The sequence below is a fragment of the Oncorhynchus mykiss genome, chromosome 9 (genome assembly GCF_057628025.1).
Source record: "Oncorhynchus mykiss isolate SJ-2025 chromosome 9, ASM5762802v1, whole genome shotgun sequence".
Taxonomy (NCBI): Eukaryota; Metazoa; Chordata; class Actinopteri; order Salmoniformes; family Salmonidae; genus Oncorhynchus; species Oncorhynchus mykiss.
In genome coordinates this window covers 57,218,546-57,232,119 of record NC_143030.1, presented here as the reverse complement: position 1 = coordinate 57,232,119, position 13,574 = coordinate 57,218,546, and the positions used below count along the sequence as shown (strand labels likewise).

Sequence of the window (13,574 nt, the reverse complement as noted above, 5' to 3'; positions counted from 1 at the left end):
TCCTCATGAGAGCCAGTTTCATCATAGTGCTTGGTAGTTTTTGCGACTGCACTTGAAGAAACTTTAAAAGTTCTTGAAATTTTCCGGATTGACTGACCTTAATGTCTTAATGTAATGATGGACTGTCATATATTTGAACTGTTCTTGCCATAATATGGACTTGGTCTTTTAACAAATAGGGCTATCTTCTGTATACCACTCCTACCTTGTCACAACACAACTGATGGGCTCAAACGCATTAAGAAGGAAATCATCTCCACAAATGAACTTTTAACAAGGCACACCTGTTAATTGAAATGCATTTCAGGTGATTACCTCATGAAGCTGGTTGAGAGAATGCCAAGAGTGTGCAAAGCTGTCATCACGGCAAAGGATGGCTCCTTTGAAGAATCTAACATATCAAATATATTTTGGTTTGTTTAACACTTTTTTGGTTTGTACATGATTCCATATGTGTTATTTCATAGTGTTGATGTCTTCACTATTATTCTGCAATGTAGAAAATAGTACAAATAAACTTTTGACTCGTACTGTCTCACAAGTTTGGAAGGTACAGCACAGTGCAGCAGAGCACAGTAGAGTTTAGTACCATTGTACTGTACTTTACTGTACTGCACTCTACTGTATTGTACTGTACTCTGCTGTACTGTACTGTATGCTGTACTGTCCAAACTTATGAAGCATAGACATCTATGATTGACCAAATCTGAACCAAAACATGTTTGGGTCAAATCAAGGCCCATCCAGACCGGACCAAAAATCTACATCCATGGACGTTGAAATCAAGGCCGGTCCGGACCAGAAGAAAAAGAGGTCTGGACCCAAAAAAAGACGTCCAAAAGACACCGCCGTCGGTCCGTGCTTACTGGGGAGTTTATTAACCTTACGGGAATGGGATGCACATCTTTCCTGTTTTTTTTCCCAATAAAGTGAAACATTAACCAGATAAGCCTGCTAGAGTGGACAGAGAGCTTACAGTAAGAAGTACTAGGCATAGACAAAGACAGAGAAATGGTGCAGTTGTTGTGGACTTCATTAGTGTTGCTGATGACAATAAGGGAATCAGGTCAGTGCCTTTACTATTGTTGTTTAAGTAACACTAGAATAAATGTGATATTTAAAAATACTGATTTGTGAACAACACTTCACTTTACTGCTAGACACCACATTACTTTTAAATTCTGGCTCTGGCATCATAACTGAGAAGAATGGCATAAGTGATGCTTTTAATCATTTTATCTCGGCAGGCTTTTTGTTTGAGAGAAACGGTGGTATAATTGACCCCAGTCAGTCAATCGACTGCTCTTTCTTCTGCTAGCCTCTAGCCAACATGACGGTTAACTCGTCAACTTCTAGTGAATCTCTGTTTTCATTTCAACAATTTACTACCTGTGATGTGCTAGATGCCTTGCTTAAGATTGATGTAAAAAAAAGAATCCACTCAGGCTGATGTGCTTGATCCATTTTTGCTGCAGTTCTCGGCCACCCTGATTGATGAATCATTAACCCATATTTTTAATCTGACGATTATATCTGGTACTATCCACAAGGTTTGGAATCCGGCCCATGTTCTACCCCTTCACAAAGCTGGTGACCCTTGTGACCTAAATAACTATTGCCCAATTTTTTTCTTTCTTGCCTAGCTAAAATATGTGAATCCTTGATTAATTCTCAGCGAATATATTTTTATTTGAAATGTATACTAAATGTAAATCAGGTCATAGCACTATCTCTGCTGCATTCCTAGTTATAAATGATGTGGTTAACTGTATATTATTCCTTCCAAACCACTCATTGTTGAATTTGGGATTTCCAACTTGTTGTGTAATGTTTATGTCCAATGGCTGATGAGCACCGATACATTTAATCTATCATTTCTCTTCATGTGACAAGGATTGAAAAAGATTTTCCAGTATATTGCCAATTTGATTCAGGATGATGACTGCTTGTCGAGCTTGCTAGCTAAATTCTTTAAAGTATGACGTTGACATGATCAGTCCAATCAAAGCTACGGTAAATAAAACCTAATTTTATCTGTGACCAATGACCTTGAGCCTTCTAATGTAAATCTATGGCACCACCCAAGGTGCTTGAATTATCAAGCTCTCCCCGTAAATGTTGCGGTGACGTAGTGTCCCCATGAGTGACAGAACACTGAGCCATTCATAGCGCAACAAGAGAACATTACCAACCCCTACGCTCCTTTTTTTCCACTGGCTGCCCCACCACCCCAGAAAGCACTGAGCTAGGCTGAAACACCTGTTTTTTGAAGCTGCCTTACTCAAGAAAGGAAAAAAGAGACAATGTTTGTATGCAGCTTTACTAACTCAATGATTTTCTTTTAACATTGTTTGCAAACTGATATGTAACAAGTACAGTGCATTGTAAAAGTATTCACCGCCCTTGGCCTTTTTCCTATTTAGTTTCATTACAACCTGTAATTTAAATTGGTTTTTATTTGGATTTCATGTAACAGACATACACAAAATAGTTGAAATTGGTGAAGTGAAATAAAAAGAACTTGTTTCAAAAAATTATAACAAATAAAAAACTTTAAAGTCGTGCGTGCATATGTATTCACCCCCTTTGCTATGAAGCCCCTAAATAAGATCTGGTGCAACCAATTACCTTTAGAAGTCACATAATTAGTTAAATAAAGTCCCCTGTGTGCAATCTAAGTGTCACATGATCTGTCACATGACCTCAGTATATATACACCTGTTCTGAAAGGCCCCAGAGTCTGCCACACCACTAAGCAAGGGGCACCACCAAGCAAGCGGCACTATGAAGACTAAGGAGCTCTCCAAACAGGTCAGGGACAAAGTTGTGGAGAAGTACAGATCAGGGTTGGGTTATAAAAAAGTATCAGATACTTTGATCATCCCACGGAGCACCATTAAATCCATTATTAAAAACATGAAATAATATGGCACCACAACAAACCTGCCAAGAGAGGGCCGCCCACCAAAACTCACGGACCATGCAAGGAGGGCATTAATCAGAGAGGCAACAAAGTGACCAATGATAACCCTGAAGGAGCTGCAAAGCTCCACAGCGGAGATTGGAGTATATGTCCATAGGACCACTGTAAGCTGTACACTCCACAGCTGGGCTTTACAGAAGAGTGGCCAGAAAAAAGCCATTACTTAAAGAAAACAATAAGCAAACACGTTTGTTGTTTGCCAAAAGGCATGTGGGAGACTCCCCAAACATATTGAAGAAGGTACTCTGCTCAGATGAGACTAAAATTGAGCTTTTTGGCCATCAAGGAAAACGCTTGGCGCAAACCCAACACCTCTCATCACCCCGAGAATACCATCCCCACAGTGATCATGCTGTGGGAATGGCAGCATCATGCTGTGAGAATGTTTTTCAACGGCAGGGACTTGGAAACTGGTCAGAATATAAGGAATGATGTATGGTGCTACATACAGGGATATTCTTGAGGGAAACATGTTTCAGTCTTCCAGAGATTTGAGACTGGGACGGTTCACCTTCCAGAAGGACAATGACCCTAAGCATACTGCTAAAGCAACACTTGAGTGGTTTAAGGGGAAACATTTACATGTCTTGGAATGGCCTTTGCATCTTCAAAGTGGTCGTCAGGTTGTGTAAATCAAAAGATACAAACCCCCCAAAAATCTATTTTAATTCCAGGTTGTAAGGCAACAAAATAGGAAAAATGCCAAATGGGGTGAGTACTTTCGCAAGCCACTGTCTAAATGCCAAAATAACATGCAACACAGGGAGAAAGAAATAAATGTATCTTTTAGCTAAACAGGTGGGGCTCAAACAGGTTGGGCTCTGCCCCACCTGCCCTTAATGATAGGTTGTCACTGGTCTGAACTACAGTCTACCTTCACTGTATTACAGAAAAACTTTATGGACCAGAAATTAATATTGAATACAGGTAAAAACTAAGTCTGTTGTTGTCTAGAGCTCATACAAATAATTTAAACATATGTACTTTGGATGGTGTCCATATTTATCTTGTCCCTGATTACAAATATCTGGGCATCTGGATAGATGAAAATCTGTCTTTTAAAATGCATAATGATGAGTTACTGAGAAGCTGAGAGTAAATATGTATTCTATAGAAATAGGTCATGCCTTTTGCAAAATAGTTGAAGTAGAAGGCAGATTATTCAGTTGACATTCCTGTCAGTCCTAGACTATGGCAACATCATATGTATAAATGCAGCTGCCACTTTATTAAAGCCGTTAGATTATCAGAGGCGCTTTATTACGGGCGACAGTTTCGGTACTCATCCCTGCATTCTCTACCTGAAATTTGCTTGGCCCTCTTTGATGTCACATAGGTTGATACATCGCTATGTTTTCATGTATGAAGCCCTTTTACAAAAACTTGACTGTAACTAACATCATTACTAAACTTTAGACTTACCCGGTCTAAGGGATGGCTAACCCTGGAAATTCCTTCGGTCGCTGTGTTAACTAAAATCTGGTTTACCTTTCTTATACCTTATTTGAGGAACAATCTTCAAAATGTTATTAAATTACTGACCTTATTCATGACCATGTTTTTCTCTCAGCTTGCATTTTGTATTTTTATTTTGATGTGTGTATTTTCTGTAATTCAGCGCATGTGGCAAATAAAGGTTAATTTGATCTGTAAAAAGAGACCTTGGTGTCAGTATGACTCCCTGACAAACGAAAGGTTCAGTAAAAAATAAATATGGTGAAATACTAGAAAAATGATTGAAGTATTGATTAGAATCTATGAATGATCTACAGTTGAAGTCGGAAGTTTATATACGCTTAGGTTGGAGTCATTAAAACTCGTTTTTCAACCACACCACAAATGTCTTGTTAACAAACTATAGTTTTGGCAAGTCGGTTAGGACATCTACTTTGTGCATGACACAAGTAATTTTTCCATCAATTGTTTACAGACAGATTATTTCACTTATAATTCACTGTATCACAATTCCTGTGGGTCAGAAGTTTACCTACACTAAGTTGACTGTGCCTTTAAACAGCTTGGAAAATTCCAGAAAATTTTTGTCAATTGGAGGTGTACCTGTGGAAATATTTCAAGGTCTACCTTCAAACTCAGTGTCTCTTTGCTTGACATCATGGGAAAATAAAAATAAATCAGCCAAGACCTCAGAAAATAAATTGTAGACCTCCACAAGTCTGGTTCATCCTCGGGAGCAATTTCCAAACGCCTGAAGGTACCATGTTCATCTGTACAAACAATAGTACGCAAACATAAACACCATGGGACCACGCAGCCGTCATACCGCTCAGGAAAGAGATGCGTTCTGTTTCCTAGAGATGAACATACTTTGGTGCAAAAAGTGCAAATCAATCCCAGAACAACAGCAAAGGACCTTGTCTAGATGCTGGAGGAAACAGGTACAAAAGTATCAATATCCACAGTAAAACGAGTCCAATATCGACATAACCTGAAAGGCCGCTCAGCAAGGAAGAAGCCACTGCTCCAAAACCGCCATAAAAAAGCCAGACTACGGTTTGCAACTGCACATGGGGACAAAGATCGTACTTTTTGGAGAAATGTCCTCTGGTCTGATGAGACAAAAATAGAACTGTTTGGCCATAATGACCATTGTTATGTTTGGAGGAAAAAGGGGGAGGCTTGCAAGCCAAAGAATACCATCCCAACCGTGAAGCAAGGGGGTGGCAGCATCATGTTGTGGCGGTGCTTTGCTGCAGGAGGGACTGGTGCACTTTAAAAAATAGATGGCATCATGAGGTAGGACAATTATGTGGATATATTGAAGCAACATCTCAAGACATCAGTCAGAAGGTTAAAGCTTGGTCGCAAATGGGTCTTCCAAATGGACAATGATCCCAAGCATACTTCCAAAGTTGTGGAAAATGGCTTAAGGACAACAAAGTCAAGGTATTGGAGTGGCCATCACAAAGCTATGACCTCAATCCTATAGAAGATTTGTGGGCAGAACTGAAAAAGCATGTGTGAGCAAGGAGGCCTACAAACCTGACTCAGTTACACCAGCTCTGTCAGGAGGAATGGACCAAAATTGACCCAACTTATTGTGGGAAGGTTGTGGAAGGCTACCCAAAACGTTTGACCAAAGTTAAACCATTTAAAGGCAATGCTACCAAATACTAATTGAGTGTATGTAAACTTCTGACCCACTGGGATCGTGATGAAAGCTGAAATAAATCATTCTCTCTACTATTATTCTTACATTTCACATTGTTAAAATAAAGTGGGGATCCTAACTGACCTCAGACGGGGAATTTTTACTTGGATTAAATGTCAGGAATTGTGAAAAACTGAGTTTAAATGTATTTGGCTGAGGTGTATGTAAACTTCCAACTTCAACTGTATATGTTTCCAGTATCACAGGAGGTGAACTGTTACAGCAGCTTTGATTCTGGAAATTGTGACGATCTCTGGCTACTGGGAGAAGTGACAATGGATGACTGTTGTCTTAACCCTCACTACGGATACATTGGAGCAGACAGAAAATGCAAGTCTTGTGGGTGAGTACAGAGTAATACGAAATGCTCTGAGACCAGGTTGGTGTCAATGAGTTTCAGATTTGAACATCCAATGTCCCAGTGCAGGATGTGATTTGTTGTGTTTTTTGGCACCTGTAGGCCACCTTCATGGTCTGAATGGACTGCTTGGGGCCGCTGCTCTGTCTCCTGTAAGGAGGGAGTTTCGCAGAGACGACGAGAATGCCAGGGACAGGGAAAATGTGCTCAGACGACTACCCATAAAGAGATTCAGAAACTCGCGTTAGAGACCAAAGTCTGCATTGATTCAAGCTGTTGTCCAGGTACATACTCTCTAACAGACAGGGAACATAAATTAAAAAATATCAGAAGGTTTTTTTTGGGCTTCTTTTGATGATCTTGCCTAACATTTTTAAGAACAAGGCCAATGGAGTAAGTGGGGTCAGTGGCAGCCCTGCTCAGTGACTTGTAATAAGGGCGTAAGAAACAGAGTGAGGACATGCACCGAACCCCAACCTAGATGTGGAGGCAGCTGTGACGGTCCAAGTGAAGAAAAGGAACCCTGCGTGGTTGATCTCATCTGTCCAAGTAAAGACCATCAGGATTTAGACAATACACACTATTCCTTCATGTGCAGTAACCATCACCATACATGATACAAGTTTGGCATGTCTTTCCACTGGAGTAAGTCCGCTCTCCTCTTCTTTTGACTGTAGCTCATGGTGGTTGGTCTAACTGGGATGGCTGGCAGCCATGCTCAGGCACTTGTGGGGGGGAGAATTTACCCAGACCTACACAGCGGCGCAACAGATCATGCAACAACCCACCACCGTCCTCAGTGCCCCCTGGTGACGAATGCCCTGGGTTAGGGAGCAACACTAGGACCTGTGATGAGCTTCCTTTCTGTCCTGGTAAGTGGCATTGCAAAGCAATCCTATTTTCCTCTGAGGTTCTGACTGCTACCCTAAAGTTTTTACTTGTTTACATACACAGAATGTAGCAATGACATGTACTCCTACTGTATGTGAAACAAACCTCCCTCTTTATCCTCAACAGTGAATGGTAACTGGGGGCTGTGGGGGCCCCCCAGCTCCTGCTCCGTTACCTGTGGGGTGGGGATTCATGAAATGCTCAGACAGTGTAACAACCCAGCCCCTAAACATGGAGGTCTGCCCTGCTTTGGATCCAATAAAGACCAAAAAATCTGCAATACCAAAAAACATTGCCCAGGTAAAATATTGACAGCCAGAAGAGAACCCATTCCCTCTGCCCATTTCATCAATTATTTACATTTGAGCAAATATTGTTTTTAGCAGAATAGCCATTTGATAAAATTGCCTCTCTTAGAATGATTATAGCTGTCAACAGCTGATGTTCAGTTTAGACGTTGATTTTGTCACTGTAATTAGAATAATATTATACACTTTTACAGAAATACTATTAAGGTATATGGTACTCTGTAGTGAAAACATTGTATCCTTCTTGTCCTCCTAACAACTGTAAGACTTCCCATGAGGATAATAGTTATTTCTTTGTCCAACAGTGGATGGTCAGTGGTCGCAGTGGGGGAGATGGGAAGAATGTAAATCTAATAGAGGAAAAATTAGGTGTCGAAAAATTGGTGGACAGCAAAGACGGCAAAGATGGTGTGAACACGCAGGTTTTGATGGGAAGACGTGTGAAGGAAAGATTACAGACTACAGGGCCTGCTATGACATTAACTCATGTCACTGTGAGTTAAACAAGTTTTAGCTTCCATTTATTAAGCTGTGTTGTTTGCTTTCTTTCATTACATTTTATTCAGCCCAAGTGTTGTATGTTTTTGCAGTGATAATTGGATTATACAAATTATGCATTTCATATGCAGTAGGCTAAAGGCATCCACATGCATAGGTTTGGTTTGCTCCTTGCTGAACTCGGCTAGGCGAAGTGATCGTCTGTGTTCGCATACTCCCTTAAAATACCTTTGCTTGAAAAACAAGAAAAAAGTGGCAATATTACTGTTTGTCCCACTTGAGACGCCGAAGCAACAAGTACACTTCCTGAAAAGATTCCAAATGAATCATAGATAACTCAATAAATCTGTAATTCATTTTGATGTTTTTGCAGAGGAGGTCTTAGTCTCACAATTGCACATTTAACTAAGATGTTTGGGGCAGTATTTCTCAAATGAGAAAATGTGTATGAAAACGAATCATTTGTTGTTTAAAGATAAACACTTCATAGAATAATCCCTACTGTTGACCAATCACAGATGAAGGGGCGTAAACTTCAGCTACCAAACTCCAACAAGCCTAAAAATATATATTGTGTGCTCGAACAGCCAGATAAAATACAGCCTAATACCAAACAAAAACGTCACAAAATGTTTTCATAATATACGTGTGAACTGTTTAGACTGGGAAGAAAATGGTAAGTTTAAGAAGTAATATTCCTCACATAATGCTTCACATGTGTTTAGTTGATGGTAAGTGGAGTGAATGGAGTGAGTGGAGTCAGTGTGATCCCCCCTGTGGAGAAGGAGCCAAAAGGACCAGAGAACAAAAGTGCATACCTGATCTGTCTGCATATGAGTAAGGAGACTGACTGTATAATATATACTATTCCCTGATTAACCAAGTAGCTTGTGTGTGTCCGCTCCTATGCTTCTTAATAAATAGGCTACATACGATTTATGCATGGCTTGGTCTCTGTGGCACATTCAGGATTATCCGGTGCAGTGTGAAATCTATGCACTCTGCTGTGTTTTGCTGTGTCAGGTGTAAATTAGGTGAATCTAACTTTTTATTTGCTATTTGTTTCCTTGCCAGTGAGACAGTAGGGTTTCATGTTAAGGTTAAAGCCTACTTTGATGGGAAACCATTTGCGAACTGTACACTGTTGAAGGACCCAAAACAAAGTCTGGCCTGTATGAATGTTCCTCCATGTGACACATAGGTAATATCTTATTAACACTGCTTTCAGTTACAATATGAATTTCAAATGTACTTTGGTCAGCTCTAATGCTTTCTCTAAATTTCAGAGTTTTTCCTGAATCTTTTGACTGCTTTGAGGAGGACTTAAGACAACTCAATGTTCAACAACCATCAAACCACAAGTCTGGAGGGGAATACACATTGTCAATTTCTAGCAATGTGATTTCACTGCCTTTGGTCATGTGTCTGTGCAGCCTTCATGAACCATCAGTAACACAAAGTAGTTTATTATGACTACACATTTCATAATAGTGTAATTTCCTGAAGAAATAAAAACATTGTTCACCTCCTTTCAGCCTATTACTTTAGTCTGAGGCATTTTTTTTATGAGCTGGAACAATTATGGAAAACTTAATTAAAGCATACAAATTTGGTGAAGTGTTTGACTTTAGGCATTTTAGACTAATTATATTAATATTTCTACTCAAAACCAAAATGTAACATTATGCAATATTTACTGTAGTTAGACGGGTGTGATGAGCAATGCAGGGAAATGGATTGGTGCAGTGTGGATGATAATGTGTTAAAAGTGCTGTGTATGCCTCTGGTAGTTTTTATTTATTTATTCCTGTGTATTCTTCAAACATGTCTGGGAACTCCTGTCTTATACGGGACACCATACAGGAAAGTATCAAATTGCACATTCTTTATTAGCAGAACACTGCTTCCACCTGTTGTAGGGAGATTAGTAGTTCTGGGCTTTGTCTCACGGGAAAGATCTAACAGCGCACATAAGGAGAGACGAGACAAAAGTAGCTAGTTATATAATATTGTGTTGTAGGACAGCTGAGCTGACTCAAGACTGGGAATTCAACTCACAGCTGATACCTTTTCCACTGTAACATATTTAACTAGGCAAGTCAGTTAATAACAAATTCTCATTTACAATGGCAGCCTAAGAACAGTGGGTTAACTTCCTTGTTCAGGGGCAGAACGACAGATTTTTACCTTGTCAGCTTGAGGGTTTGATGCTGGCCTAACGGTGTAATCACTAGGCTACCTGCCGCCATTTACATGACGCAATGAAACGTTGAAGCTAAATTGCACGCTACTTTTGTAGCAAGGTGTTGTGGAGTGTCATAAAAAACACATTCCTGACACTGGCTCTTGCCATCTTGCCAAAATTGATTTGAGATAAATATCAGTTACAGTAGATAGGACTGCCAACTGCAGTTATCAGCAAGCTATGCTAGCTAGCTGCTGTCAGCTTGGCTAAACACAAGGTCAGCGCAGACTTTAGCCTACACATACTGTAGAACTGAATTAGCTCAGCATCTTGAGAGATGGCAAGTCAGTCAGGTGGGATAAGTCCTCAACTTCAAAATGTAGTTATCTCCTAGCAAAGTTAACTTTGCTTATCTCACTGTACTCACTACTGGCGTAGATAGAACAATGAGCCAGATATATTTTACTGGATGTATGAATGTGAATCATCCGGTTGGTGTTTCCACTCACTACCAAATATACTGTAACGACCCTGGGTTTATGAGCGCTGAAAGTAAAAACGTTGTTAAAAGTTAGCCAGCTAGGTAGCTGACTTCTGTGGCTAGCTACAGTAGGTGAGAACCGGGGTTGAAAATGCTTTGAGGGAATACGAAGGTGGAGGTAGGGGACGGTTATGGCCAATGAGGTGCGTGTGCATGGACGTCGGAGGATCTGGCTGAGGAGATCGCCAGGGCGTCGGAGCCTCGATGTCCGCTTGAGGGAGGACGTTAAAGTGATGGCGGCTATAGCGGGCATGAGTCCTTTGTCGACTGTGCTTCGCGCGGATTCTGGTGGGCGGACCGAAGGGGTGACGTCGACGCGGCGGGACGAGGAATCTGGGGCTCAGGATGTAAACAAACATGGCGGCGCCCAGTTCCCGGCTGCGTCCGTATCGGTTAAGACCCCGAAGTATTCCGGTAAGGCGGATTGGGAAGCTTTTCATGCTCAGTTTGAACTGTTAGCTCATTTTAGGGGGTGGTCGAATGAAGAAAGGGCACTGCAGTTGGCTTTATGCCTCACGGATGATGCTCTGGTCTGTTTGATATTGATTAGCCCCGAGGACAGACATCATAATGGTGCTTTAGTGGGAGCACTGAGGAGGCGCTATGGACAGTGTGTACAGCCCGGGCTGCTGCGCTCCGAACTGAGTAATAGACGCAGGCAGCCTGGAGAGCCTCTACGGGTGCTAGCTAACAGTAGGGGGCAGGACTGTGCGTCATCCTGTGTGGGTGGTGACTGTGCAGGACCCTTGTATCCTGGGGTTGGACTTTCTTAGGAGCACAGGCTGCCTGTTAGACCTAAATGGGGGCACAACTGAGCTTCCAGGGAGGGCCGGCAGTCACCATGGCCCCCCCTAATGTCACATTCACTCAACCCAACAAACCCTTTACTCCAACAGTTAAAGCAGCAGAGACTCATGGCTGCCCCTCCTCCCCCACATCTGTGTGTGACTTTCCCCCAGCCCCCCTGTCACCTACGGCTGTGTGTTACATTCCCCCAGCTACCTCCACGGCACATCTCTCCGTGAGTCCGGGCCGCGCCCCCCCAGCCCAGCTACCCCAGATGGGAGAGGAGAGAACACTGTCTGCAGTGAGGGAGATATGGGGGAGGAACTGTGTTGGTCTTGACCCCGAGCAGCAGGAACGGTTGTGGCAGTTGCTGTTTGAATTCAGAGACAGCTTTGCGCTGAGTGAGGAAGAGGTGGGTCAGACTCATCTGGTGCAGCATGAGATCGACACACGTGATGCTCGACCCATCAAGATGCGTCCCCGCCGTATCCCGCTGGCACGCCAGGAGGTGGCAGACATGGCTGTGTTGGAGATGCAGCGGGCAGACTTCATTGATCCCTCAGACAGCCCCTGGGTGGTGCCAGTCGTCATGGTTCCTAAGAAGGGGGGCAAGCTGAGGTTCTGTGCGGACTACAGGCGGCTGAATGAGGTAACCAGGAAGGACTCATACCCCATACCACGTATCGATGAGTCGCTGGACCTGGTTAGGGGGTCCGCCTGGTTCTCCTCACTAGACCTCCTAGGTGGCTATTGGTAGGTGCCCCTCTCCCCAGAGGCCAGAGCCAAACCTGCGTTCTCCACTATCAGAGGACACTGGCAGTTCAAGGTCCTGTGCTTCGACTTGTGCAACGCTCCAGCTACTTTTGAGCGTTTGATGGACAGCGTGCTGGATGGCATCCCCCGACAGCAGTGTCTGGTATACCTCGATGACATCCTGGCCCATGGCAGCCCCTTCCAGTCAGCCCTGGTGGCGCTTCGGCGTGTGCTGGAGCGGGTGGCTGCCGCAGGTCTGAAGCTCCACCCCGAGAAGTGCCACTTCATGAGGAGAGAGGTGTCCTTCTTGGGCCAGAGAGTGGGGAAGGAGGGTATCAGCACTATGGAGGACAAGGTGGGGGCTGTCCGAGACTGGCCCACCCCCACCAACCAGCGTCAGCTGAAGAGCTTCCTGGGCCTGGCCTCGTACTACAGGAGGTTTGTACGGGGCTTCTCAAGCGTCGCTTCTCCCATGAACCGCCTGCTGCCGAAGGACAAGGCCTTCACTTGGACCATGGAGTGTGACGAGGCCTTCAACACCCTCAAACTGATCGAGGCCCCCGTGCTCGCCCCCCTTGACCTCACCTTGCCCTTTATCCTGGACACAGACGTGAGCAATGTGGGCATGGGTGGGATGCTAGCCCAGGTGGGGCCAGAGGGGGAGAGAGTGGGGGCGTACTTCAGCAAAACATTTGACAAACATGAGCGCGCTACTGTGTCACCCGGCGGGAGCTCTTGGCTGTTGTTGCTTCCGTGAAACACTTCAAGTACTACCTGGGTGGCCTGCCCTTTACTGTAAGGACGGACCACTCTGCTCTCCAGTGGCTCATGTCTTTCAGAGAGCCAGAGGGGCAGGTGGCTCGCTGGTTGGAGGAGCTTCAGCCGTATGACTTCACAGTGGTGCACAGGGCAGGGGCACGCCACTCCAACGCTGACGCCAGGGCACTTTGGGGTCACAAAAACACTCCGCCGCCTCCGTCAGGGCTTTTACTGGGGGCAGCTCAAGAGGGATGTGGAGGACTTTTGCCGCCGCTGTGACCACTGCACAGCGAGAAAGGGCCCCCCAGGCCGCTCTCATGCTCAGCTCCAACAGTTCCCATTG

General features: G+C 43.6%; 1 protein-coding gene across 1 annotated transcript; it reads left to right on the top strand.

The window, feature by feature from the left end:
* The first annotated feature begins 956 nt into the window (after positions 1 to 956).
* Positions 957 to 9,643, top strand: pfc (properdin P factor complement 2 precursor). Its single transcript, NM_001246322.2, is given in 10 exon segments — positions 957 to 1,066; positions 6,351 to 6,495; positions 6,613 to 6,794; positions 6,889 to 7,059; positions 7,188 to 7,382; positions 7,528 to 7,701; positions 8,015 to 8,203; positions 8,933 to 9,044; positions 9,282 to 9,408; positions 9,494 to 9,643. Coding segments are annotated over 9 exon segments (1,350 nt in total). The 5' UTR covers positions 957 to 1,011; the 3' UTR covers positions 9,494 to 9,643.
* The last annotated feature ends 3,931 nt before the right edge of the window (positions 9,644 to 13,574 follow it).